This window comes from Cajanus cajan, chromosome 10, assembly GCF_000230855.2.
Source record: "Cajanus cajan strain Asha chromosome 10, NIPB_CcT2T_4, whole genome shotgun sequence".
In the NCBI taxonomy this organism is placed as follows: Eukaryota; Viridiplantae; Streptophyta; class Magnoliopsida; order Fabales; family Fabaceae; genus Cajanus; species Cajanus cajan.
In genome coordinates this window covers 45,922,075-45,948,534 of record NC_138526.1, presented here as the reverse complement: position 1 = coordinate 45,948,534, position 26,460 = coordinate 45,922,075, and the positions used below count along the sequence as shown (strand labels likewise).

Below are 26,460 nucleotides of genomic sequence, written 5' to 3'. Positions count from 1 at the left end.
AAATTTATTGATTTTTATTTCAAGTTTCTAGCTTGTTTGCTGATAAGAATGAAAAGATAAAACCTCGTGCATCGTATTTCCCTCTTGTCATCATTTTTCCATGTATAATTGAGTGCCGAGTATTTGACCATGTTCGGAATGCTTATAATTCTACGGTTTATCTTTTTAAAAAATTGAATTATTTTTAAAAAAGACTTTAAATATTTTTTACTAAAATAAAAAATTCATTTAAAATAGTTTACTGTATGAAAATCAATTATTTACTGTATTTAAATAAAATTAAATATTCCTTAAAACTAATATCTCAAAATTACTTCTCATCAAATTTATATAAACAAAAATTTATTTCAACTATAACAATAATCATTTATTAAAATAATCTAATTTTCATAATTCATAATTTTTCCGTACACACTCTTAATTTATTTCTTTTTAGGACTTCCTTGCTTGATTGCGATTGATGTTATTTTGAACGGTATCTACCCCGCAGCAAGAGAGCTTTTGAACCTATTTTAGATTGTATTGTATTGAGTCACTATATAAATCAAGTTCTATGAATATTGCTGAATTTGTTATTTATCCTTAAAATTAACCGGAGGCATAATCAATTTTTACAAGTGTTTAAATTTATAAATTTCGAAATTATTTTTTAAATCCAGGAGAGTTCATGCTGGTAGAAATATACCTCGATTCGAGGGTTTATTGTCTGGTAGAAAAATAAATCAAGTCATAAATTGCTATCAGCCCATAAACAGTAAAAATTCTACCATAAACTGTAATAAAAATCTAATAATTATGCTTAACATATACACTAATAATGGAGCATATAAATAGGAAGCAACAAAATTACATTGTAGTCAGGTTGGCGAGTACAACCTTAACAATACAGATCCAAAATTAAAAGATTAGGCATTAAACTTTGTCTCAGGACATCGCAAGAAAGTCTCTTCAACCTGTCAAACCAATTAATCAACAACCAAAGAGAACAGAAAAAATAAATGATTAAATAAAATTAAAATAATAATAATAATAATAATAATAATACACATTTGTATAATCGCTTAAAAAAGGAACAAATAATTTAAAACAAAATAGTTGAACTGAACATAATACGTTAAGTAAATAATCATTATATCCACACACAAAAAAATGCAGAAAAACGTGAAAATCAGACGAAAATAAGACAACATGGAGAATTTAAAATAAAAGAAAGCAAAGAATAAAATAGGGAAGCCCGCGTGGCCATCACTGCCCGAAGCAATGAGAAACAAAGAAAGGGGCTCTGACCGCGGGCAGTCTTCATTGCAGGGTTCCAACGGCGAATTGCCCCTTTCAGTCGCGCTGAGTCAGAGTCAGGGGGCAGAGCCGCCAATCACGGAGGCTCCGCCGTCACCGTGTGCGCAGCGGTGAAAGGGGAAAAGAAGAGGCGCCGTGGCTTCCTCTGCTCAGATAAGATCAAGTAGTTTTGAGCTTCTGCTTAGGGTTTGTGCTCTGTTTAAATACCAAATCTCTCTTTCTCCTATTCCAAAACTACCCTTACTATAAAATCAACCCTCTCTTTATTTCTAAATTATATATATACGAATATGATTAAAAAATGGAAAAAGTTATGTAATTTAAAAAAAAAAAAAACAAGAAAACCAAAAATAATAGTTTTATTATTTTAAGACAATTAAATATAATAGTTTATAAAATAAATTTATGTCGTAAATTAATATTCTTAAACTTGAAGCAAAAAGTTTGGTAATTATATTGCAATGTGTAACCATCAGAGTTCTATTTATAACAAATTATTCTCTTTCTCTTTTTTATTGCAATAAATTATAGAAGATATTACGTTTTTTTCTAATTTTCCGTGCAATTCTATTTGTACTTATTCGTGAAATTGGAAATGAAAGACAACCGCGTGGTTAAATTATTTATTGCAAAACAACAATGTGTTATGGGAGCAAAGAAAAATAATGACATGAATGAGCCTTTATTAAATGAGACTCCGAAATGCAATAAAATAAAATGAGGGGAGTCCAAATTATATTAAGAAAAACTTTTATTAGATAAATTCTGGAAAAAGAAATTGTAAAAAACTATTTTTGGAATATTTTCTAAACTATTTTATTTTATCAGTAACTAGTAGGTTTTTTTTTTTTGTTTTTTTTATTTCTGACTATTAGTTACTACCAAAACCAATTTCCTATCCTCTCTAATCTAATGAACCAGTTTACAGGAGCTGAAATTACATACTGAAACACTAACTCAAAGTATGTAAGGTGAAAAATCGTAGAAATAGGGGGGTAAAACTTTAAATTTTGAATTGAAAAGTAATAAAAAAAATATAGAAATCAACTTTTTTTCTTTATTTTTCTTTTACATCCTCTTCAGTCAAACAAAATAAAAAACATTGTTATCTATGTATTTTTTTCCCTTTCTATTATCTTTCCTCTCATCCAAACATACTGAGTTCAAGAGCAGTATTTACACATGAAAAACAAAACTCTCAGCACACTCATCATGAATGCGTGATCAGAGAATGAAAGCATATTATATCATTTTCTTGACTTTTGAATATTTCCATCCTTTGATGGCGGAGGTAAGGTAGAAGTTGAGTATGCTGCATTATAAGACGAGGAAACAAGTTGTGCTGCAGCAGGAACAGCCCCACCTGCAGTTATGCAAATGAAACTGTGATCAACATGGTACATCCGCATATGGATGAGACAAACTCTTCCTATAAATGAAGACATTCATGACTTGAATTGTCAGATGGTAACAAGATAAAGACAAAGCTACTCTTCAATCAACTAAACCACAACTTAAAAAGTTTACTGCGTGAATCGAGAGTAAAGACTATTCAAATATATTACAACTTTCGTCCCTATATATAAGACCTTTCTACTATTTTGTTTGTCTTTTTTCATAAGACTCTCTTTTAATTGTCAGTTGTATAAATTATTTTTCTCTAAAATACCATTATTTAATTAACGATTCTTTTAAACAAAACATAATAAATGTTTGAAATTAATTGAATAAATATTTTCTATCTATTATTAGGATTGGAAAAGATAAATAGATAAATAGACACAGATATCCATCTCTTCCAAATATTAATTAAGTGAGAAATGATTACATGGAAAGAGAGAAGGTTAGTTTTGAAAAATTAGTTTAAATTATTGACAAATTTAATGTTCTTAATTAAATTAACTAATTTACTTAAAGAGTGTCATTTAGATGGAAGAGTCTTATAATTAGGGACAGAGAGGTAGTAATAGAATTGTTAACTCCATATAAACAAACAAATCAAGACAAGGACATTAAGTTGCATTAGTTTTTTCACTTTTGAACACAACAAATTCTTGCGAGTTTTGTGAAACATGGCCTACAAAGTTACACATTCTTCAGCCTTAAAACTGAAAACAAAGACCAACAGAGTGTACAAGCAGAGTATAACAACATGTTCAGAAACTCACCTGCCAGTCCTGCACAAGCTGAAGAGAATACTATCACTGGTGGTGCCTGAATTGCAGAGAGGTTTATGTCAGTATGACAGCAAAAAAGTTGACTGAATCAAGAATGCACGTAGTATTCAAATGTTCAACTTATATGAGTGAAAGTTCTATAATGCTTCAACATCTATGAAACGTCAATCCAAAAAGATAGCACAATATAGTGATTGCTACCCCAATGATACAAGTTACACAATTAAACAAAGAAGAAATGAGTCCAGCTGAATTTACAGGGGATAAAACAGCATTAAGATTAATGTATCATGTATGCATCAAAACAAGACTAGTCCAAAATGGATAACAACGAAGATCCAAGATGGTGCACGCAACAGCTTTAGAAGTTGTAACTAAAATTTCCTCAGACAAAGAAGTTCAAAATGGATGCATAAAAGCAACTTTTTAAAAAGCTGCTTAAATAATGATACACAAAAGTCTAACCTCCCCCAACCCCTTTCCCAAAATTATCATTTCCCCTGTTGAATAGTGAAAATTCACTATCTATCTAGTCCAAAATTTAGACATCAAAGAATTACGTGTAGAAACACGGCAGGAATGAACCTATGAATGATGCAAGTCATTTTACTTCTATCTAAAGTGGCAAAATGATTCTAGATCAGCAGAGGAAACAAAGGTGTCTAAGTCACAGGGGCTGTACCTTTAACAATACATGAAAGGTTACAGGGTACGGTTAAATGTCTAACAATGTCATAAATATGCGAGAATGATTCAATACCTTGCAAGAATTATTTTAGGGGCCAAATGGTTCTCTTTTGTATATTTAAGAATTTAAATAAAGTTGCCAACATCAACTGCATCATTTTGCCATTCATTAGGATTTAGGAGGATAATAAGGAAGAAGGAAAGACTTTTGAATCTTGATTAAGAAATCTATCCATGATTTCTTATTAAATGAAAGCAAAACTCGAAGTTCATATATGGTAACATTTTTAAAAACATGATATTATGTGCCAAGTCATACAACGGAATACTATGAAATAGTATGAATTGTTTAGGATGCTTAATTTTATAACCTAAGAGTTCAATAGTCAAAGATTTACATCTCCAAAGCATTGAATCTGTAGAAATCAATGAACTAGTGTTGCAAAAAGCCACAAACTAGTAAAAATGAGTGAACAAAAGCTAAAAACAAAAGCAATATAAAGCACAAACGAACTTACACCAATGAGAAAATGCAACCACATGGGTCCCTTTATCCTTCTCTGGACAACCGGCATAACTGCATTAGAGAACCAAAAATTGCTTCTGAATACATTATAAAATTGAAAACACGTGAGCTTCATGGGCATGATCATTAAGTCCCAAAGATTGGAAGATTCAGTGTAATGGTGCAATGATCTAAGAAAAGAAGTATAAATACAGGTTTATAGAGTTTCATGCTTTAAATTAATAGTTCAGTTTCCAAATATTAAAAATTAATCCTCAGTTTGGAAGATGAAAATTTGCACAATTAAAATTTACAAACCAATAAAAAAATTGATTAAATCCATATATGCTCATAAAAATGTATAAACAGTGAGAAAGAAGAATGCATACCGAGATTGAATCCATAAAATGCACTTGCAGTGCCGCCAACCGCAGAACCAATCTGCAGAGTATTGAAACCCCAGAAAGAAAGATAAAAAATTTCGCAGAGCCATGAATATATGGAAGAGTACAATGAAGTGGGTGGGAAGAAATTACCATAGAAAAGCTATCCCTGATAAGAGGCGATACGGTCCAGTGAGTGGTTTCCTGAAGAAAAGTGGAATGTTAAAAAGGAGCATAAAATTGATAAGGAAGAATAGAATAGTAATATTAATATACCATCTGGTTGGAGAGAGGTCCTGCGCAGTGATGGCATCGAATGTCTTCACTACTGCTGCTCAGTTCGGAGGCTTCCATGCTCATGGCATACAATAACCTAACCTAACCTAACCTAACCCAACCCAACACACACACTTCATCTTCATTATCAAACACATTAATAGGATACTCCTTAACTTTCTCTATATTACACATGCACCTCGGTTTTTTGTTTTTTATGTTATACAAACACTTCTCTATCCCATGTAAATGTTACCTTGTTACATTCCTGGCAAATACTATTAATTTCATTTATTTTTCCACTCACGGGATTTTTAATAAAAAAAATCATATTTGTATAAAAAAAATAATTTAAAAAATAAATGAACAACTAATAATGATATTACAAAAAAGGAATATCAAAGTAATGTTTTTAAATAGTGGAGCGGCAGGAGCCCATGTGTAATTATAATAAACTTCCAGAAATATTATTATAATTACTTTAATAATATATATATATATATATATTTTTTTTTTTTTTTGAGAATATAAAAAAAAAAAGATCTAAAGGAAAAAAGATGAAAATATGAATAAAGAGAGGTCTCTATTTTTCAATTCACCAATGATGATAATTGTTTAACATTTAATATTTTTTTTTACATTAATTATTCGCTATATAAAATGACATAATCAGATGCAACTATATTATATTAAAAAAATATAATATCATTTCAATATAAAGAGAGATAAAATGGTAATTATAATATTATTTATTTTACATAAAAATATAACTATATAAAATATAATTCAAAATGTCAATTTTTATGTATTTTTTACTTAATTTTATTCTCTTATTTTCTTCGATTTTTTGGATCTTCAATTAAAGTATAAGTAAAAATTACGTGATTAAAAAAAACAATAATTTTTTTAAAAAGTAAGTCTAATAAGTTAATTCACTAAAAATATGCTAATTGTACTATCTGTACTGCGTAACCGAGCTTCGAGTTCGGCACCATAACGCAAGCCGACCTCGGACACGCACCACGTGACATCAGCTCGGTATTTAAGCGAATCATAACTGATCTCTGAGGATCTCGCCCCAGACGAGGTCCGTTATCTAATCATATTACACCTCATCTCAGACTCAAGGCCCAAAGCAACCATAATTCACACATAGGTACGTGCATTACTTATACGAGACTAATACTCACACAAACACTAACTTTAGCATCGGAGTCTCTTTTGCAGGTACCACCCCCATCTTGGAGCATCAAGCGTACCAGCGAAGGAGGCTCACCGATCTTACCTGGCGGATCAGCTCTACAGTAGATTTCCGGTAAGAACATTTGGCGCCCACCGTGGGGCCGATCAAGACAGCTCTTATCGGCCACGCTTATGGTTTTCACCAGAAGCCATAGTAGACGCACAACAGACGACGCAAACCACTCAACCACCATGGATAACGAAGCAGCGTTGAGGAGACTAATCGACCGGATCGAACAGATGCGGCAGCAACATGCCGTCAACCTACAAAACATGTGTGCCAAGCACGACACTGACCTAGCGGCAATGTGTACCGCTAATGAGGCCGACCTGGCGGCGCTACGCGCCGAGAACGAGCGAATCCGCGCTCAACTCCCTCGACACCACTCCGATCATCCTCCTCATACGAGCAACCATAATGGAGAGGAGGAGCACTCAGTCTCTCAATCCCGGACTGCGACTAGGGCACCGACTTCATGACCCGCCACGCACCGATCTCATGCATCGACGCACAAGTCGGGCCTAGACGCCAGCAGAGCACCCACTCATGCCACAGAAGGCCAAGAAACCTTCCGCCGACATCCTTTTGTGGACGACATCATGAAGACCCCACTCCCTCGTGGATGGAAACCTCTCCATCTCGACCGCTATGACGGCACGACGGACCCCAATGAGCACATTGACCTGTACACAACCCAGGTAAACCTCTACACTAACAGTGACGCTATCCTGTGTAGGGTTTTTCCGACCTCGCTCAAAGGAGCCGCACTCCACTGGTACACCCAGCTACCCGCTGGGTCCATCGACAGTTTCAGCACCCTGGTCCGGCGATTCATGGCGCAATACGCCACAAGCCGACCTCATCACACAACCTCGACCGCTTTGGCCAACCTCAGGCAGAATGACGATGAACCTCTACGAACCTTCATGGAACGCTTCTCCAGCATCTCGGTGCGGATCTAGAACTTGAACCCTGAGGTTGCCCTGCACTCCATGCTCATGGCCCTAAAAGTCAGCCCCTTCGTCGACAGCCTATGTCGAGACCCCCCCCCCCCTGTGATATGGACGAGCTTCGCGCTCGCGCGGCCAGGTACATCCAGATGGAGGAACACTCCGTTTTACGTGACCAGGTTCGCGAAAAAGGTCCAGCAAAGTCAGAACAAAGGCATAAGGACAAAATAAAAGTCAACAACGACAGCCAGTTCAAGAAGTCAACTAGGGCAAACAGAGGAGGGAGATACGACTTCTACACTCCCCTAAACGCACCTAGAGTCCACATCCTGGAGGAAGCCACCAATAACAACCTGCTCGCCCTTCCATCGCCAGGCCACACTCCCAACAGCGCCGACAAGTCCAAGCACTACCGGTACCACAGGAACCATGGTCACACCACAGAGGAGTGTTGCACACTCAGGGATCATATCGAAGAACTCATTCAGGCAGGCCACCTCGGCCAGTACGTCCAGCGACAGCAGGGTAACCGAGGCGGCTACGGTGGTCGGGGACGAGGCAGAGGCCGTGGTTCGGGAGCTCGCACTGACCCACACCCGGGTTCCCATCAAAATACTAGCGGCGCAGTACAAGCCGAGATAAGCCAAGAGACAGAGTCGGCTCCCTTACGGGGAGTAATCAACACAATTGCGGGTGGCTTTGCAGGGGGAGGCGCCAGCAGCTCGGCTCGAAGAAGACACCTGCGAAGCATCAACTGCGTCCACTCTACCACCTCGGCCCCGCATCAAAACTCATCGCCGATCTCTTTTTCTGACGAGGACTACGCTGACGTCAGCCCTAACCAAGATGACCCCATGGTCATCGTCGTAGAAATAGCCAACTGGGAGGTGCAAAAAGCACTCATCGACTAGGGGAGCTCGGCCGACGTCCTGTACTGGCCGACGTTCCTCAAACTAGACGTCCCCCACTTTCTCATACAACCTCACACTGAGCCCCTAGTCGGCTTCGCATGAGAGCGAGTTCATACTCGAGGGTACGTAGACTTACTGACAACTTTCGGAACACCACTGGATACAAGGCGGGTCATGGTCCGATACCTCCTCGTGGAAGCCAACACTTCCTACAACATCATCATCGGAAGGCCCACCTTAAACCAACTCGGAGCGGTAGTGTCAACCCCACACCTCACCATGAAGTTCCCGGGCAAGGACGGTAAAATCATCTCCGTCAAGGCTAATCAGAAAACGGCTTGGCAATGCTATGCCGAGAGTCTGAAGGTCTCCTCGTCCAGCAAGCAAAGCAAGGGGGATCCCCCCACCGCAGCTTCTTAAGTTTCATTTCTTTTTTCAGTTTGAACAAAGTTGTGCACTCTTTTCCCGCCCCAGTCTTTGACTACGAGGGTTTTTAACGAGGCACACAGGCATAATAAATAAAATTACTCATTTTGCTCAATCCATACTCTTATCTTTCTGCTTATATAAAGGACGAAAATGAACCTTAAACGCACAAATGCAAATTCCGAGGTCGAATACGAACCTCAACACTCTCGCTAAAGGTCGAGTTCGAACCTTAATTAAATAGTTCATCTAAAATCTAAGGTCGAATTCGAACCTCGGTTTATTAAGGTCAAATTTGAACCTTCATTAAAATCTAAGGTCGAATTCGAACCTCGGTTTATTAAAGTCAAGTCTGAACCATCACGAAAATCTAAGGTCGAATTCGAACCTCGGTTTATTAAGGTCAAGTTTGAACCCTCACGAAGCTCTAAGGTCGAATTCGAACCACATAATCCGAGGTCGAATACGAACCTCGGCACTCTCGTTAACGGTTGAGTTCGAACCTTAATCAAATCGTTTCACTCAAAATTTAGGTTGAGTACGAACCTCAGCTCAATCGTTTCAAATTGAAAGTCAAACTTGAACCTCCATGAAAACCTAAGGTCGAGTCCGAACCTCGTGCTATCAAGGTCAAATCCGCACCCTCATGAAAGTTTCAGAGAACAGACATTAGAATGCATACACAACGAAAATCGAGCACAAGCGTAACTCAATCGTTTCCCTCAAAGTTGAGGTCGAGTTCAAACCCCGACACCCTCACCTATGATCGGATACAAAACCTAACATATTAATCTAGCGACGAGTGCGAACTCTCAATGAGTCACTCAAACTTAGGCCGAATCCAAAGCATACCAGGGACATCAAACATATGTCTCAAAGCACGCAAGTGTCGAAAATCAGACAAAGTCGCAGATGAAGAAAAACACATATATACATAGAAGCAAAGTTTCCAAGGTTCAATACATAAAGTCAGGAAAAGGAAAACATAAAGCAAAAAAGAGAACAAGAACGGCCTAGGCTGAGGCATTTCCACTCGAACTGTCATCGACATCATCCTCCCTGACCAGCCTCCCAAAGCGGATGACCTTTTCCACATGCAAGGAGGAGAAGTCGAACCCGGGAGCCAGGAGACGTGCCTGACGAGCAGCCTTTTGAAAGCCCCTCTTATGCTCCATCACAACAGAGCGTTCAACCTCCGCGAGCCTCTTCTCCGTGGCCGCTTTCCCCGCCGCCAGCTCCGCGAGCTCCGTCTTCAAGGGGGCAATCTCGTCCTCACGGCCACCAAGAATGACCTCGCTATGGAGGCGCTCCTCAACCGCCGCCGCCAACTCTCCCTTAAGAGAGGTCACAACGTCCTCCAGAGCCCGCACTTGGCTGGGAGAAGACGTCACCTCATCCTCCAAAGAGCGAGCGCGACGCCGAGAGAAGGCGGCGAGCTCTTGCAACTCCCCCACCTGGGAAGCATAAGCCTCGTTGGATCGTAAAAGCGATCTCAAGAGACTTCTGCACCCTTGCAAGATCGCCCCGCGCAGACCGAAGCTCCACCTCCTGCCGCCTCGCCTCACCAACAGCAACACTGAGAGCCTTGTTCTCCTCCCTCAGGATCTTATTTGCATCCTTCCAGGGTTGAAGTCGGCCCCTCAGCTTGGCCAGCTCCTCTTGCTGCTTGGCCAGGTCCTCCTGCTGCTTGACCCACCTCGGCTTCCAGTGGCCTAGGATGCCCATAGCCCTCTGCAGCAGGACCTGAGCAGCATCGAAACTATCCTCGGGGCCGACCTCCTCTATCAGCCCCTGGTCCTCGAAGCTCAACGAACCTTGAGGGAAGAACTTCTTAGTGGTCACCCCCGAGCTCCACAGGGAGTCCAGGTCGGCCGAGGCGCTCACATGGTCCAGCCGCACCTTTGGAAGGCCCCCCCGAAGCGATGGGCCAAGTATCGGCTCCGGGAAGCCCCCTGTGACGAGCCAGACGGCGGCGCCGAAGCTGCAGCGGGGGACGAGGGAACCTCCGACCTCACCTGCGGAAACCAGCCCCATGTCAAAAAAAAGATAAGATGACAAACAAGAAACCACGAAAGTCAGGGAATACTACTTACCTCAGCAGCAGGAGCGACCTGCTCGGTGGCCGGAACCGCCACCTCGGCAGCCTGGGCGACCCCCCCAGCAGCCTGCGTCGCCGCCTCGGCGGTATCTCCCTCTTACGACAGACGGCCCCAGGTCAGAACACAGAAAAACACAATAAACGACATTAAAAAAGCAACAGTAACAGGGTTTTCACCACCTCAGCAGCCTGGGCGATCTGCTTAGTGGCTGGAATCGCCACCTTGGCAGCCGAAACCACCTCCTCAAAAGCCACCTGAGGGGCCTCCTTGGGCGGTGGACTCTCAGTAAGGTCCACCGCACTCGCATCAACGGTCGTGGAGGTCACCTCCTCGGCGTCCGCAGGGGTAGAGGTCCCCCCGACCTCCTTAGCTCCCCTTTTCCTCTTTCGGCTGACCTTTAGAGGGGGAACATCCTCCTCTTGAGGCTCGGGGACCTCGAGTTCTGTGACATTGTAGCGATGCTTGAGCTCGCGCCACAAATTCTTCCCCATGATACCTACAGACAAGAAGCAAAACACATCAGCAAAAGAAAGCTACACAAACCCCAAGCCACCAAAAAACAAAATACTCACTCTTCAAACCCCTCTCCCTGTATGTCGAGCTCGCAAGCGACAGAACGAGCTTGCAATCCAGCGGGCGAGGAAGTGCAGTGAGGTTGTCGATAGCGGCCACCTCCGAGGCCGTCAGTTTCACCTGGCCTACCCCATGAAACCTAGACGGTTTGGGGCACCAGTAGAAAGGGAATTTCGGCAGCCCGCCGAAATAAAACGCCCCATCCTCCAAAGGGTCAACATTCACAAGGGCAACCCGGAAAAACTCTTGCTTGAAATTTTTATATGACTGGGAGTAGAGGGTAAACAAACCCCCATCCCTACTCCCACTCAAGGACAGAATGCCATATGGCGGAACGCCTAACTTTAACTGATAGAAATGAAGAAAGACGGGAAGGGATACCTCTATCCCTAAAACTGTACACAAGACTTGAAAAGCCCTCAAGAAACCCCAACTATTGGGATGCAACTGGCAAGGAGCCGCGTTGACATGGTTCAAAAAATCACACTCAAACTGAGTGAAAGGAAGATAGACACCTAAATCCCTAAAGAAACAATAGTACATATAGAAATGGGGAGAATCGGTAGACTTCCCCATGTACACACCCTCACCAGCCTGACAGGGTTCAAGCCGGATCATTCGGGAGATAGAAGGATCGCAAACCCTGCACGACCTGGCGATCCTATTGACCTCAAGAAAGGTCTGAAAGACACTTTGGATGCCCCCCACCTCGCACTTGACCCAGTCATAGCCAGGAATGCCCGGCTTTGGGCCCCGGGGCGGATCCCTCTTTTCGGCGGCGGCTTTCCCGGTAGCCACCGCCTTACCACGCGCCTTGCCCCGAGAAGGCGCAGAAGAACCGACACTACTTCCCCCAGCCATGAAAAAGACAAGAAAGACTTGAAGAAGGTTGGGAAAGAAGGAAAAAGAAGACTGTAGAAAGGAAGTACCTGGTACTCTCCCTCAGAAATTAACCCTAACAGTGACTGGGTTACCAGAAACGATGGCGGAAACGGAGAAAATGGAGATCGAAGACGAGCAGAAAAACGAGAGGAACAGCGCACGCAAGAAGCTGAAAAAGCGAAAAGTGAGCAAAGTGAGAAGCGAAGAGGCGCGTATGAGAGAAAAGAAAGTTTTCTCCCAAAATTCAAAGCGGTCATGCCACGTGTCAACCTAAGGGCACGCCTGACAACGCAATTAATCGCAAATTCATCATTGCATAACCGTCATTTCCCATGACACGCCACTTGCACGTTTCCGGGAAATGAACAGTCGCGACACATGTCACCACAACAAGCAAACGTACGCGATAGGTCACCTCCTCCCAGCGAGCTCGGCCTTAACTCCTCGACCTACGGTCTTCAGAGCTCGGGGGGCTAGTGTACTATCCAAACCTTGAGATCACATTTTCTTAACAAAGGTCGAGTTCGAACCTTTATATGCCAAGGTCGAGTCCGAACCTTGAGATCACATTTTCTTAACCAAGGTCGAGTTCGAACCTTGATATGCCAAGGTCGAGTCCGAACCTTGAGATCACATTTTCTTAACAAAGGTCGAGTTCGAACCTTGATATGCCAAGGTCGAGTCTGAACCTTGAGATCACATTTTCTTAACCAAGGTCGAGTTCGAACCTTGATATGCCAAGGTCGAGTCCGAACCTTGAGATCACATTTTCTTAACCAAGGTCGAGCTCGAACCTTCAAACAACAAATTTGGGAGCTCCTCAGAAACCCCTTCACTCTTACATCACTCGGTGCTTGGGGGGCAAGTGTACTGGCCAGCCAAGTTGTCGACTTGTCCTTCACCAATCTATTGACTCAATCAAAGGTTTACCAGCCTGACCAAGCAGTAAACTCATCATTGCCGAGTTCCTCAGCTCGGCCATGAAATATGAACATCGGAATACGACATCGGCCCAAAGAGGCCACGTCATCAAACAGATAAAAATACAATTTTGTTACCACGCCGCCTGCACGTTCTCGAGAACGAGGCGACAGTTGCAACACATGGCATCTTAACTCCTCGACCTACGGTCTTCGGAGCTCGGGGGGTTAGTGTACTATCTGTACTGCGTAACCGAGCTCCGAGCTCGGCACCATAACGCAAGCTGACCTCGGACACGCACCACGTGACATCAGCTCGGTATTTAAGCGAATCATAACTGATCCCCGAGGATCTCGCCCCAGACGAGGTCCGTTATCTAATCATATTACACCTCATCTCAGGCCCAAGGCCCAAAGCAACCCTAATTCACACCTAGGTACGTGCATTACTTATACGAGACTAATACTCACACAAACACTAACTTTAGCATCAGAGTCTCTTTTGCAGGTACCACCCCCATCTTGGAGCATCAAGCGTACCAGCGAAGGAGGCTCACCGATCTTACCTAGCAGATCAGCTCTACAGCAGATTTTCGGTAAGAACACTAATGATTAGATTTTAGTAGTTTTCATGAAATTTTAAGAACAACTTCAATGGAAGTTGCTTGTCCCATTTATTGTTTCAAGGCACAGTTTCTTCCTATTGGAGCACTCCTATGTGGCAATACGAGTTGCCTGAAGAAGAGAGAAAGTTACTTGTGCAAGCAACTGTTGTTTACCAAATTTTGGTGGGGGAAGAGATCAGCAGAGCAAGAGTGGACGGTAGAGCGCGAGGTTTGACTGCGGAGACACGGGGTTTGACGGCCAGAGTGGGGTTTGATGGTAGAGGCGTGGGATTTGACGGCAAGGGTAGGGTTGCAGAGGCGCGGGTTTGACAGCGAGAGCAAAGCCGCACATGACGACTTTATTAAAAGTGTCGAGAGCCTTACCGGAGCATCACCATGACCTCTTGCAATGGCCACAGTGCCTCCCACCAGGTGCGGCACACGAGCAACGCCATATAGAAGCGCTGAGAAGTGGGTGGTGGGGAGATGGAGGATGAGGGGAGGAAAAAGGAAAAATGTGAGAGGAAGAGAATGAGACAGAGAAAAATAGAGAGTATGAGGAAAAAAGTGATGGCTGAGGAGGAAAAAAAAAAAGTCGTTAGGCTTAAAATTAGAAGAATTTTTTTTCTATAAAAACTTAATTTTTTAAAATTTTTACTATTAAAATAAATTTGTGTTTAAATTACTTAATATGACATATTGTAAAATTTACACTTTTCAATACATAAAATAATTCAAATGAGTTACTTCTATTAAATATACCCTCCTTGTCATCTGTGGACCAATAGATGAAATACAAAGTCCAATTCAAAGCAGAAAATAATTTCCATACTTTAATGCCATCGGTCTTATCCGTCTCCGATGCTAACTTTTTCCTTTTGTGGACTGGGTTGATAAGAATGATTTTGTAAAATGGAACGAATTTATTACAAGAAAAAATAAATAAATAAACAGTGTAAAGATTTTTACAACATTAATCAATTAAAATTCCCTAATTATTACAAATTCACTAATCTTATCATATACAATTATTGTGATTTTTTTAATTTTGATTCTTATATACAATTATTGTGATTGGATAATAATATATGATACATTTATAATTAAATAAAAGTTTTATTATTCAAATAGTGTTTATTTAATTAGTCTCAAGGTATTTTATTTCAAATCCGTTTTAGCATGCCCAAAATTCAGGTGCAATATTTGAACTGACTTTTGTTGATATTCTATAATTAAAAATTGCAATAACCAATGTCAATTATTAATGTTGATCTTTATCATAAAATTATTATGATAAAATTTTAATTTTAATTACAAAATAATAACACACGAAACATTACATATAATTCATCCTTATAATATTTAAGTTGTTAGTTTTCATAGACTCTTGACTCTTAACATAGTTTAAAAAACAAAAAAAAACATAATAATAAGAATTGTTAGGAAAGATAATAAATAAAATTGTCTGATACAAGATCAAAGAATAAATTATTATTCATGAATCTAACTTTTTTCACACTTTATGTAATCATAATTAGATAATAAAATGAATAATTTCCATTAAAAATATAATAGTAATACAATAATAATAATTATCTAAAAAATATTTTAAACACTCTTTTAATAATTTACTCAAAAAAAAAAATTTATCGCGTAGAAGTAATGTTAAATTTCTCTCCGAAATTCCTTATTTTTTGGTTTCTCAAAAGGATATATAAAATTATATAGAAATAAGCTTTATTTTTCACATAAGAAGGAACTAAAAATCCAACAAGTTTTTTTTTTTCTTTCCATTAAATTTATATAAAAACTCTCGTATTCTATTTCTTATTTTATTCATTCCTTATCTTTCTCTTCTCCACGGAATAAAAAGGAAAATCATCAAGAATCCCATTTTGTTAAATTGTGAAAGTTACGGTAATAATAGACTTACTCATAAATTAATTGAGGCTACTATCGATCGCTTTGGTGCAAAGTCCATATTCCTGATAGCAATGGCTATATACTTCATGCACAAATTTTTTATTGAATAAATTAATTTGAGCATCGCTGTGTTCATCAAATAAATGACTGAAATCTTCACATTGTGCTGAAAAATGATTACACCAGCAACTTATGTTGTGAATTTATGACTGGCCTTTATTAAAAAATATAATCTTCCGTAACTGCATACTCTCTCTATGTTTTAATTATATATATATATATATATATATATATATATATATATATTAAAAAAATTAGTTATTTATATTAGATTTTGTATTTTTAAGATCCTTTCTAAATTATCTTTATTATAAATATAAAAAAAAGCGCAACTAAAATATCATAGATTAAAAAATATATTTTAAAAAATATTGATACAAAAAATAGTTAAATTTATTTATATATTTTTATAAAAAAAATATGTATATATTTTTTCTTATAATAAAAAATAAAGGGAGTATGAATTAAACATTTTCCTTGGGAACTGCAAAACACTTTGTAAACCACAAAACCTGATTGTATTTTTTTTTTTTTTTTTTCTAACACGGTTGGGGTTTCGTAGAAAAAAGAAAATTCCGTCCAGTTGTGTTAGGACTTAGAAGAGCATGTTTTTAAGTGTCTTTGTTTTTTAATTCCACATTCTAATACATAATCAACAAAAATGTATATTTTCATATGTAATTCGAATATAATTTTTTATATTTATTTTTTTTTACCTTTTTTTTTTTATACTCATTTTCTATCTATTTCCTTCCCTGTTTGCATTACAGTTCCAATCACATTTATCATTTTTTTTCATCTCTTTTTTTAGAGTGCATGCATTCAAACTTCAAAGAGATTGTCAAATCATTTAATTTAGCCATGAATTAGTCTAGGACTGCCAATGGCTGTCATTCTTTAACATATCCTTTTATATAATAGAATCATATTCACTCTCACGGGTATATATATAAATCTCCCTAACATGACATCTATTAAATTTGTTGTCATATCAAATCTAGTATAATCATATATTATAAAAATGATAGATTGCTACTTAGGTGATCAAACTAAATATCATTTGCTTATAAAGTTGATGATCTGAATTGGAGACCAGGGCAATCCCATCAGAAAAACATAAAGTGAGAAGGAGGAAAAAACGTAGAAAAGGTATTGGAATTATCCAAGTGGGTACAAACTAAACTCAAATCAATTAGCAGGAGAGCAGTCCAAAGGTCAACTAACTAAGTCACTTCCTAGATGAAAGAAAAGTTACTCTAAACACATGAATCAATTCAGACAGAATTATTGCTGTTTAATTAATAGTTTTTAATTTGAATATTAAATATACAACTATATAAAATACTCAAAAGATAAAATAAAATTATTGACTATAATAATATATTAAATTTGAATAGAATTATCTTCTCAAATAGAGAACATAGTTTATGTAAAAATATGAATGGATGGAAAGTTGAAGTAAACACCAAATCTCATTAAAACATCTAAACATAGCAAATCCCATAATTGATACCAGTACTACTAAGATGTTGTTAGTCACAATGGATGCTGAAAAGCATCTGATTACAATTAGTAAAAAGATAGGTGGGGAAGTGAGAATCCATTTTTTGTGGCTTCCGGAGAAGAAGAATAACATAATTCTTTACTTGAGAATATTTATTCTAAGTTAAGATTCTCATATATATTCTCATTCCAAAGAATCTTTGAAACTTTCCTTTTCCTTGCTTTATTTTTTTTCCCTTTTCCCCGCGAGGAATAGCATTCTGTGGTCATTTCTCACTTTTTCAATTCAGCCAATGCCATCATGTGTGCCCTCTCAACCAAATCACAGCCAATAACTCTCAACAAATGGTTTTGCTCATGATTGACCATTTAGTCTACTAGTTGATTCTCACTGTGTCTTCTGCTGCTTCTAGACTCAAAAGTGAATCTATCTTACGTTAACTTAACATGTAAAAAAGTAATGAACTAAATATAACGAAGAAGAATAAAAATTTATGTCCCATGTCACAGGTGGGACATTACCATATTGTAAGATAAAGCTAGCCAATTGGATACTACTAGAAAGAGATAAGTACTCCTCGGTTCTGTACAAACACATACTCTTTAAAGATGCAAAAGTGTAAGGACAGTTTGGCAGCATCAAGTAAATTATGACTATCCGTATGGAAAAAAAAAAAAAAGGTTGCTACAAGAATGAACATGATATCAAAGCTGCCAAAACAAAGTTATGCCATAAATGGATTTAGTTTTGAAGAATTTGTAGCTTTTTGTGACTATCTACAAACTCAAACAGAATCAAAGCATGGTTTCAGCTAAAAAAGAAATGACATGAAAGTTGTAGCAACAAGTTTTTCTATGTATGGTTAATTATGATTACATAAAAAAAATCAATGATCATTGACCCCGCCACACAGAACCTCTAATTGCATGGTCAACAATGATATAATATTAAACATGCAATGCAGAAAGAACTTAAGACTAACACCAATTGGTAGATAGAAGCAATACCAAAAGGTGAACTTAAAGGTTAGTTTCCTTTATTCTCTTGCAATACATCCTCCTTTTGATTTTTTTTTAAACTTATGTTCTTTTCATTGTCACCTGAGAGTATAATATTAAACTTCACCTCCCGTATTTTTGCGATGGGATACATTCTATACTAAGAAAAAGCATACCTCTCTGAGTTACATGAAGAGCTATAACTTATAAGTGTAGATAACTTTATCCCTTTAACATGTGGTCAAGAATTTGATCCTTAGATGAGGTGTATGAAAAAAAAATTGTTTAGAAAATGTCAACCTCTTAAATAAATCTCAGTACTTTGAAGAATTAATTCTTAACTTTCTACCGGAGATACTTTGGTTTACCAAAAATTTATAATTTATAAGTGTTTTTGTTTATTTTTGATGAATTTTAAAGTTTTGTAGTAGTGCTGTACAAGACAACAACTTCAAATAAATGCTCTGGCCAAGTGGTTATACCAAGTCCATCTAAGGAGCAAATTCGATATCAAGACGGAAAAGTACCAAATCAATCCTCTTGCTCAAATTATTCCAATCCACATGCAAGAAAACTACTTAGGAACTCAGCTTTAACTTTCTCCAAAGTCTCTCGGGATTCTCCTGGCCGCATTAAATATTCTCAAAAATCAGAATCAAGAACAAGAACAAGGAGAAGTGATATCAAGATACTGTTCAAGGAATCTTTCGTTTGGTCTTTTTATTTTTATGGTTTCCATAACTTGTCCATAAATGTTTATCTTACTGAACTCTTTAGCACCTGATGAATGGTATCATCAATCAGATACGGTTTGCAAATGGCTCTCTACTCTTACATTTGTGTGATGACAAGTTTTTTTATTTTTTATTTTTATGAGCTATGTATATGATATCATGTTATACTCTAATTTATACTGTATTAGCTGTTAATCATTTAAATGCTCTTCGTAGAATTTTAATCACCTAGTATTACACTACTTGCTCTTATAATGTTATTACAGTACAGTGTACAACACTACAACTACATCTTTCCGAATGAATAATGCAGATTTGCATGCACTTCACATGCATTGCCTGTGGAAAGCGTGGCTTTAATTAAAACTGAATCAGATTCTAATACATTTTTCTAATTATTTTCATAGTGGTTTAGCAAGGTATATGCCATTTAGTGAAAGGGAAGTTCCCCATGGATAAGAACAAGTGTACAGAAAAAGGGGGAAAAAAAAGTGTGGTAACATAAGGAATGACAAATGTACCTATTCTTACACAAGAATCAGCTACATTAACCATGGTACAAGTCAAGGGCAAGGGAAGTGGTCCTAATCCTATGCTGCAGTACTGTATTTAACCAAATGCAAGTATAAAAGCAAGTACAATTCTATCTTTCCCTTTTTATTAGGTCCCTCTTGCTTAGGATTCCAGAGGCTAGTGCCTGTGTTTTTGTGCCAAAGAAAGAATGAAAAGTTCAGGGTCCATCTTCCTTATATTTTAAACGGTGCAGGCTGAATAAGTACCAAACTTATTGAAGGAGACAAAACAGAATGTGTTCTTATTCTATTCCTTACCTCCAAACAGTTCCATGAAAAGCATCTTCAAACAATTGCTTTTAACCTTCATTTGCATGGCATGGCATGGTATTCTAGTCAATGGAATCCTTCATCTATTGTTCTCCATATACAACCAATTAAGACCATACTTCATGTCTCTGTCTGCAAACTTTACCAAAGATAAAATTAAACCAAACTCCATAAACTACTAAAGAACTATGTACATTTAAGAAGGACTTGAAAAATGGCATTAAGATCAAGTTGTAGAACAACAGATTTAGGCTTCTAAGAATCTTCCTCTAGAACAAAAATAATGGCTACTCCAAGTCGAGAGGGATATCAGATTCCCTAGGGCTAGAAGCCTAGAACCAAGTCAGAAAAAAAAAAGGAAAAAAAAAAGGAAAATACTCCTTCAAATGTGAGCATATGATTCCCACTTTTACCTGGCAAACGAATAAGAATGCATATTGGGTTAAAATTTGAAGGATCAATTCTGGAACCTAATGCAGTTTGGAAATTGATATTTGCACATTACTTTTTATACATATCTAAATATTAAAATGATCAGATTTATATGCAATTCCTGCACAGGAAACCCATAATGTGTGTGGATAAAGGTTGTTTATTATGGAAAAAAAATATTATTTACGAAGTTTCATTACAGAGGAACTCAAATGGACAGCACTATCTGAGAATGGAAAATGGAACTAGAAAATAGGGTCCACTAGTGAACAAAAGTAGGAAGGAATAATATCTATTTTCATGTCACCACACTGAGGGATTAAATTGGGTTTTCTATTGGTTCTATCCAAGATTCCATTGATTACTAGCTCCCCTCCAACTCTCAGATATAAATACCAGTTACACCATGCTTTCCACTAGAGAAGTGTGTATAGGAGAAACAAGACAAGCACAACAAGCATTCAGAAATTCTCTTATTTGTTAGTATAAGGGCTAGTAACAGATAATCTTGAATTTAAAGCTTCATCTAGTTTCATCTTCCATAAGTAGAAAAGTGATAAAGAGAATACCAGTCATCAGGTAATTACACAACTGGTCTTCGGCAGTGGGAGTTAAGTTGTTAGTTTTTATATGTTGGGGTGCTTATAAGTGGCTTTTGTAGGTGGGGATGTACCATCATCACCAACACCAAGGAAAAAACATTCATTCTTCTTCCAGAATGCCAATCCCCTCTGAGAGGCACATGTTCCTTCAAACAGGAAATGGGTCTGGTGATTCTGGACTAGTGCTTTCAACTGATGCTAAGCCTAGATTAAAGTGGACACCAGATCTTCATGCCAGGTTTATAGAAGCAGTCAATCAGTTAGGGGGAGCTGACAGTGAGTATTTACACATCGGCTTGTGGATCTCAAATCTTGAGGAACATACAATTTGTGTTCGCTAATGCAAATTATTACAATCTTTCTATTGCAGAGGCAACTCCAAAAACAGTAATGAAACTCATGGGGATTCCGGGGCTTACCTTGTATCATCTAAAGAGCCATCTTCAGGTAAAAAATCATCAAGGATCTGTATTGCATCACTTTAGTTATAAGAACTTGCAAACCATTTGAATTTTAGTATCACGGTACCTCCTAAGTTGAGAATCAAACATTGTTTTTGCTAACCAAAATCTCTACCTACAGGATACCTGAATTTTTCATCTCCAAACCATACAAGTTAAAAAAGGATGTTACACATTAAAAAACTTGCATATCAATTTGTTGTTTTGGAATTGGCATGAAAGTTTTCCCACACTATATTATGTAACGAAAATTATCGTAGGAAACCTGATATATTGTGTATAGAAGTCATGCACAAATCATGATCTATCCCTGCTTCGCCATAATCGATCATATTTGTAAATTTAATTCATTTATGATCTTGAAATCATTAGTCTCATGTTTCAGACCTTGTAACTTTGTAAGTTGTAATGACTATCCTGTATACTTCGGCTAGATTATATATCATATATCTGCAAAGTTATCATGTCTGATGCATCATAGAATTCTGGAAATTTGTTAATGGAAAAAAATAAATAAATAAAATTGTCATACATAACATGCACAAAGCTACAAACCCATAATCAATTTTCCATCTAAACTTGTCAAGTGCAATTACTGATCTTTTCCTTTTGTCACTAGAAGTACAGATTGAGCAAGAATCTGCATGGACAAAGCAACAACGTGACACACAAAATCAGTAAGAGAACAATCCTTTTCATTTTTCTGATCTACTAATGAAACAAAGAGCTGTTTTTGATGGTTAAACTTGCCTTTCAGCACCAAATGCATCAACTGCCGAGAGACTTTCTGAAACCAATGGAAGTCACATGAACAAATTAAGCCTTGGACCACAGACCAACAAGTAAGAAAAGCTAAACATTTTTGACATGCTTCATGTAATCTCATTAAATAAGAACTTTCTATTGCTTAAATATTTTATAGTTATACTAATATTCAACACCGTTTTGCCAGAGATTTGCATATAAGCGAGGCACTGCAGATGCAGATTGAGGTGCAGAGAAGGCTCAATGAACAACTTGAGGTAAATCTTGATAGCAACTTAATTACCATGCATGCATTTTCCATCCCATAATTATACTAAACCAGTGACCTGTCCAAATGATAAGCACATGCCTTTTTTCTTTTTGACTCAAAATTCTTTCTCAAATTCTTACAAATCATTCTGATAACCCTTTCAGGTACAAAGACACTTGCAACTTAGGATAGAGGCACAAGGAAAATACCTGCAGTCTGTGTTGGAGAAAGCTCAAGAGACTCTTGGCAGACAAAATTTGGGAATAGTAGGACTTGAAGCTGCCAAAGTTCAACTCTCTGAGCTGGTGTCCAAAGTCTCATCTCAGTGCCTTAACTCAACATTCTCAGAACTAAAGAAATTGCAAGGATTTTGCCCTCAGCAAACACAAACCAATCAGCCAAACGATTGCTCAGGGGACAGTTGCCTCACGTCCTGTGACAGATCACAAAATGATGGCTTAAGACACTTCAACAGCCATGTATTCATGGAACAAAAGGAGGCCACAGAAGCTCCCAACAACTTTAGGAACTCTGAACTCAAGTGGTGTGATGATGGGAGAAGGAACACCTTCCTTGCCCCATTGAGCAAGAATGAAGAAAGAAGAAGCTATGCTGTTGAAAGCAGTCCCAGCAACTTATCCATGTCCATTGGACTTGAAAGAGAAACAGAAAATGGAAGCAGCATGTATCCTGAGAGACTAATCACAGAAAGCCAATCAAATGGTGAGTTCCAGCACCGGAACAGAATCAAGACAGAAACAATGAAGCCAGTGAATGAAAAAATTTCTCAAGAGTATATGTTACCTGCTTCTTACTTTGCAGCAGCAAGATTGGACCTAAACACTCATGGAGATAATGAAGCTGCAACCACTTGTAAACAACTGGACTTGAATAGATTCAGTTGGAACTGAGAAGAATCAGAAGATACAGAAAGCAATTATGCTTCTTCAAAATTTGATTCAGCATAACGGGAGGATGATAGGAACACTGTGTTGTTAGTTACTACAATACAATTTCTGCTGCTCTTTCTTTCAACCCAACAAATGACCAGATGTAAGTCATTTTTAGCTAAATGAAATAAGATGCAACAAGACCAATGATCAATTTGTTTACAATTATTACAAAGGAGATAGCTCCAGCAACATCAGGTTTTGTTCTAGTTTATTCAAAATTCAAGACAACATGCATTATTATTCTAGAGATCCACTTCAACTTCTATTCAAATTTAAAATTAAAATGACGCAATTATATAAAGTGGCAGTAGTTTTATAATAAACATCACACCCCTCTAACAATATTTACATGTTACTCTTGTTAGAAAAAATTAAAGAGAATATAAAAAACGGATGAGATCGTTTTGCTTTTGTCACACAAGTTGCATGAATTGATATTATGATTATAGAGTAACATATGCCGGCTCTGGAATATACGGTCAATTTAGTACGTGTTTGGTTTCACGTTTCAAAAATCACGTTTAACATGGAAGCTACATAACTTCACGTTAAACGTGATTTTTCACGTTTCAAACGTGAAACCAAACACAGGCTTAGTGTTATGAGAATCGATTTTTTTAGTATTAAAATAATAATTAATTAACAAAATTTTTTAAATACCGATTAATCTTTAGTTGATTAATTTTTGTATCGAAATATAATCAAAATCTCACATCATTTGAATAAGAAGATGTACATAAATTTATATATACATAAGTTTTTAAAAGACCTTTTAAATAATATTTAAAGATAAAATCGTGAGAATTTAAATCCAAAATAAATAATAACTTATCATTATAGAGATGTGTGTAGAAACTTATACACAACACTTTGATTGTTGACTCACTGAATCATATCATGGAAAAAAAAAAACACACATAATCATTACATGATTTTTAATTAACACGCTAAATTGACATAATAACGATAAGTCTTTATTCTTTAATAGATATTAACTCACAACCTTTCATCTTCTAACCCATCATTAACAACTTTTTAATTTTTAGTTATTATTTGTGACAGTTCGCTATATGTATATAGTAATCATAGGTTATTTAAATTTCTTAACTGTTCATGTTGTTCACATGTATACGTGAAACAGTCATGATCTAATGTACAAACTGGACGCCCCATAAATTCCACGTCTGCCACCATTGAAAAGAAGGATATGTGGTGATAATAAATATTGGGTTTCGAAGGGCACAAAATTAGGGGTGAGCTGAGACCGAACCGAATCCGAAAAATCCGATAAAAAATATTGCTTATGGATGGGTTCGGACGGGTCTTATGGATAAATCGGGTTAAAATTTTGATTTTATACGGGTTATATTGGGCGGATTTGGTTTTGAATTTTTAAACTCGCTAAAAACTAAACTCAACCGAAAATGAGATAAGTTTAAATTTTTATTACTTTTGTATAACTAAACAACAATGGTCCAAACTTAAAAGTCTTTATTTCAATTATAATATAGCCATCAATTTGTAACTTATTTTTTTCCTTTTTCTCATAACTTAGATATTTATTTTATCTTCTCTTTCCTCATTCAACTTTTTAACACACTAGTCCATTTTGAGTACAACTTGTGCGACTGTGATTTTTTATGGATTTTGTAATCTAACTTTAGATTTCTTTTGCATGTAACAACTATGAATTTTGTTATCTTTTACTTTTTCTTCTTTAGTTTGTAAATGTTTCATCTACGAATCTATTTACACCATCTATTGTCACCTTCATTCTATTTTTATACACTTTTAAAAATATTTTTTTTATTGTTTTAAGCTTCATCTTCGTTAAAATAAATTAGTCTACAAAATAATTCAAATCCGATTGTACCCACCCGCTCAAATCCGAATCTGTTTCAACTCGAACCGTCTCAAATTGAAAGCTCAGTCGATCGGACTCGGATATGGGTCACATTTTTTCAAAGTCAGTTTACAACAGATTGGACATTTTTCACCCGAATCCGACCAAACCCACCCGTTACTCACCCTTACACAAAACCGTAATAGCCGAAATTATTGATCCATAAAACACGATGGGCCAGAATCCACAAGTTTCAAATTTTTGGGTCAATTCATGGTTTTGTTCATATCATACCCTCACAAGTAGTTGCTTTCAGTGAAGGGCAGAAGACTATTGAAAAATTATTGCATACACATGTTACACGCTTATACTTAATTAAGGATACCTAGACAATAAATTATTGACATATCATTATTTGACAATTTGTTAAGAACTTATTTGACTATTACATCTAATTTGGGCATTCAAATAATAGGGAAGTGTTTTCTTAATTTAGAGAAATGAATAGATAGAATAAAATAAAATAAAAACTTATTTTATTCTATAAAAAAAAAAAAAGCTAATCAGGCCTATCTAAAACATAACTTTCATGTGATCTTTTAATCATAAAGATATACATCAATTTTAACCTCTAACAGTTGTTCTACTATAACATAAAGAGGACAAAGGAGCTTATAACTTTGATCGAAAAGATGTTTCAACAACTTAGGGATGAAGAAGTTTCATAGTTGTCTAGCGAGTATGGTCACACGCAAATACTCTAATGTTTTACCATACCCACGAAGGAGGATCCTCATGTTGTATAATGAGAGAGAAGTTAGGTAAAAATTGGTCATCTACCTATCAATTAAGTATAGGTGTAGCCAGGATACATTGTTAAATGCCAACTGCCACTGGTGAACCTATGTGTTGTTAAGGGATTGTAAATGCACATCTCTTGAAAAAACTAAAAATATGTATGGCTAAAATACATTTTTAAATAAAATACATTTTTAATCCTTATAATTTTATTTATTTTATATTTTAATTTTTATAATTTAAAAGAAATATTTTTAATCTCTATATTTATTTATTTTAATAATTTTTAGTTTTTGTTGCTATTTTTTTTTATCACAGTTAATGTGATAGAAGTTTTCAACATTATATTTATGTTTGAATTT

At 37.0% G+C, this 26,460-nt stretch overlaps 2 protein-coding genes and 1 long non-coding RNA gene across 4 annotated transcripts; 1 reads left to right on the top strand and 2 right to left on the bottom strand.

Annotated features, from left to right (window-relative positions):
• Nucleotides 1-748: 748 nt before the first annotated feature.
• LOC109817338 (uncharacterized) lies at nt 749-5,497 on the bottom strand. The gene is made up of 6 exons (XM_020382569.3): nt 5,325-5,497; nt 5,202-5,252; nt 5,055-5,106; nt 4,679-4,737; nt 3,465-3,510; nt 749-2,659 (listed from the first exon to the last, which is right to left on the bottom strand). The coding sequence occupies exons 1-6, from the start codon at nt 5,406-5,408 to the stop codon at nt 2,544-2,546; spliced, it is 408 nt and encodes a 135-aa protein (XP_020238158.1). The 5' UTR covers nt 5,409-5,497; the 3' UTR covers nt 749-2,543.
• Nucleotides 5,498-19,711: 14,214 nt separating this feature from the next.
• On the bottom strand, nt 19,712-22,854 carry LOC145952600 (uncharacterized). The gene is made up of 4 exons (XR_014430082.1): nt 22,714-22,854; nt 22,240-22,276; nt 19,983-22,129; nt 19,712-19,849 (listed from the first exon to the last, which is right to left on the bottom strand). It is a non-coding gene; the product is annotated as an uncharacterized LOC145952600 (long non-coding RNA).
• LOC109817334 (myb-related protein 2) lies at nt 21,094-23,648 on the top strand. 2 transcript variants are annotated; one of them, XM_029275210.2, is made up of 6 exons: nt 21,094-21,304; nt 21,399-21,475; nt 22,112-22,166; nt 22,247-22,331; nt 22,442-22,511; nt 22,669-23,648. In XM_029275210.2, the coding sequence occupies exons 1-6, from the start codon at nt 21,094-21,096 to the stop codon at nt 23,413-23,415; spliced, it is 1,245 nt and encodes a 414-aa protein (XP_029131043.1). In that variant the 3' UTR covers nt 23,416-23,648. The 2 variants fall into 2 exon arrangements, with proteins under 2 accessions (XP_029131043.1, XP_020238153.1); XM_020382564.3 differs by having other exon boundaries at nt 22,109-22,166.
• The last annotated feature ends 2,812 nt before the right edge of the window (nt 23,649-26,460 follow it).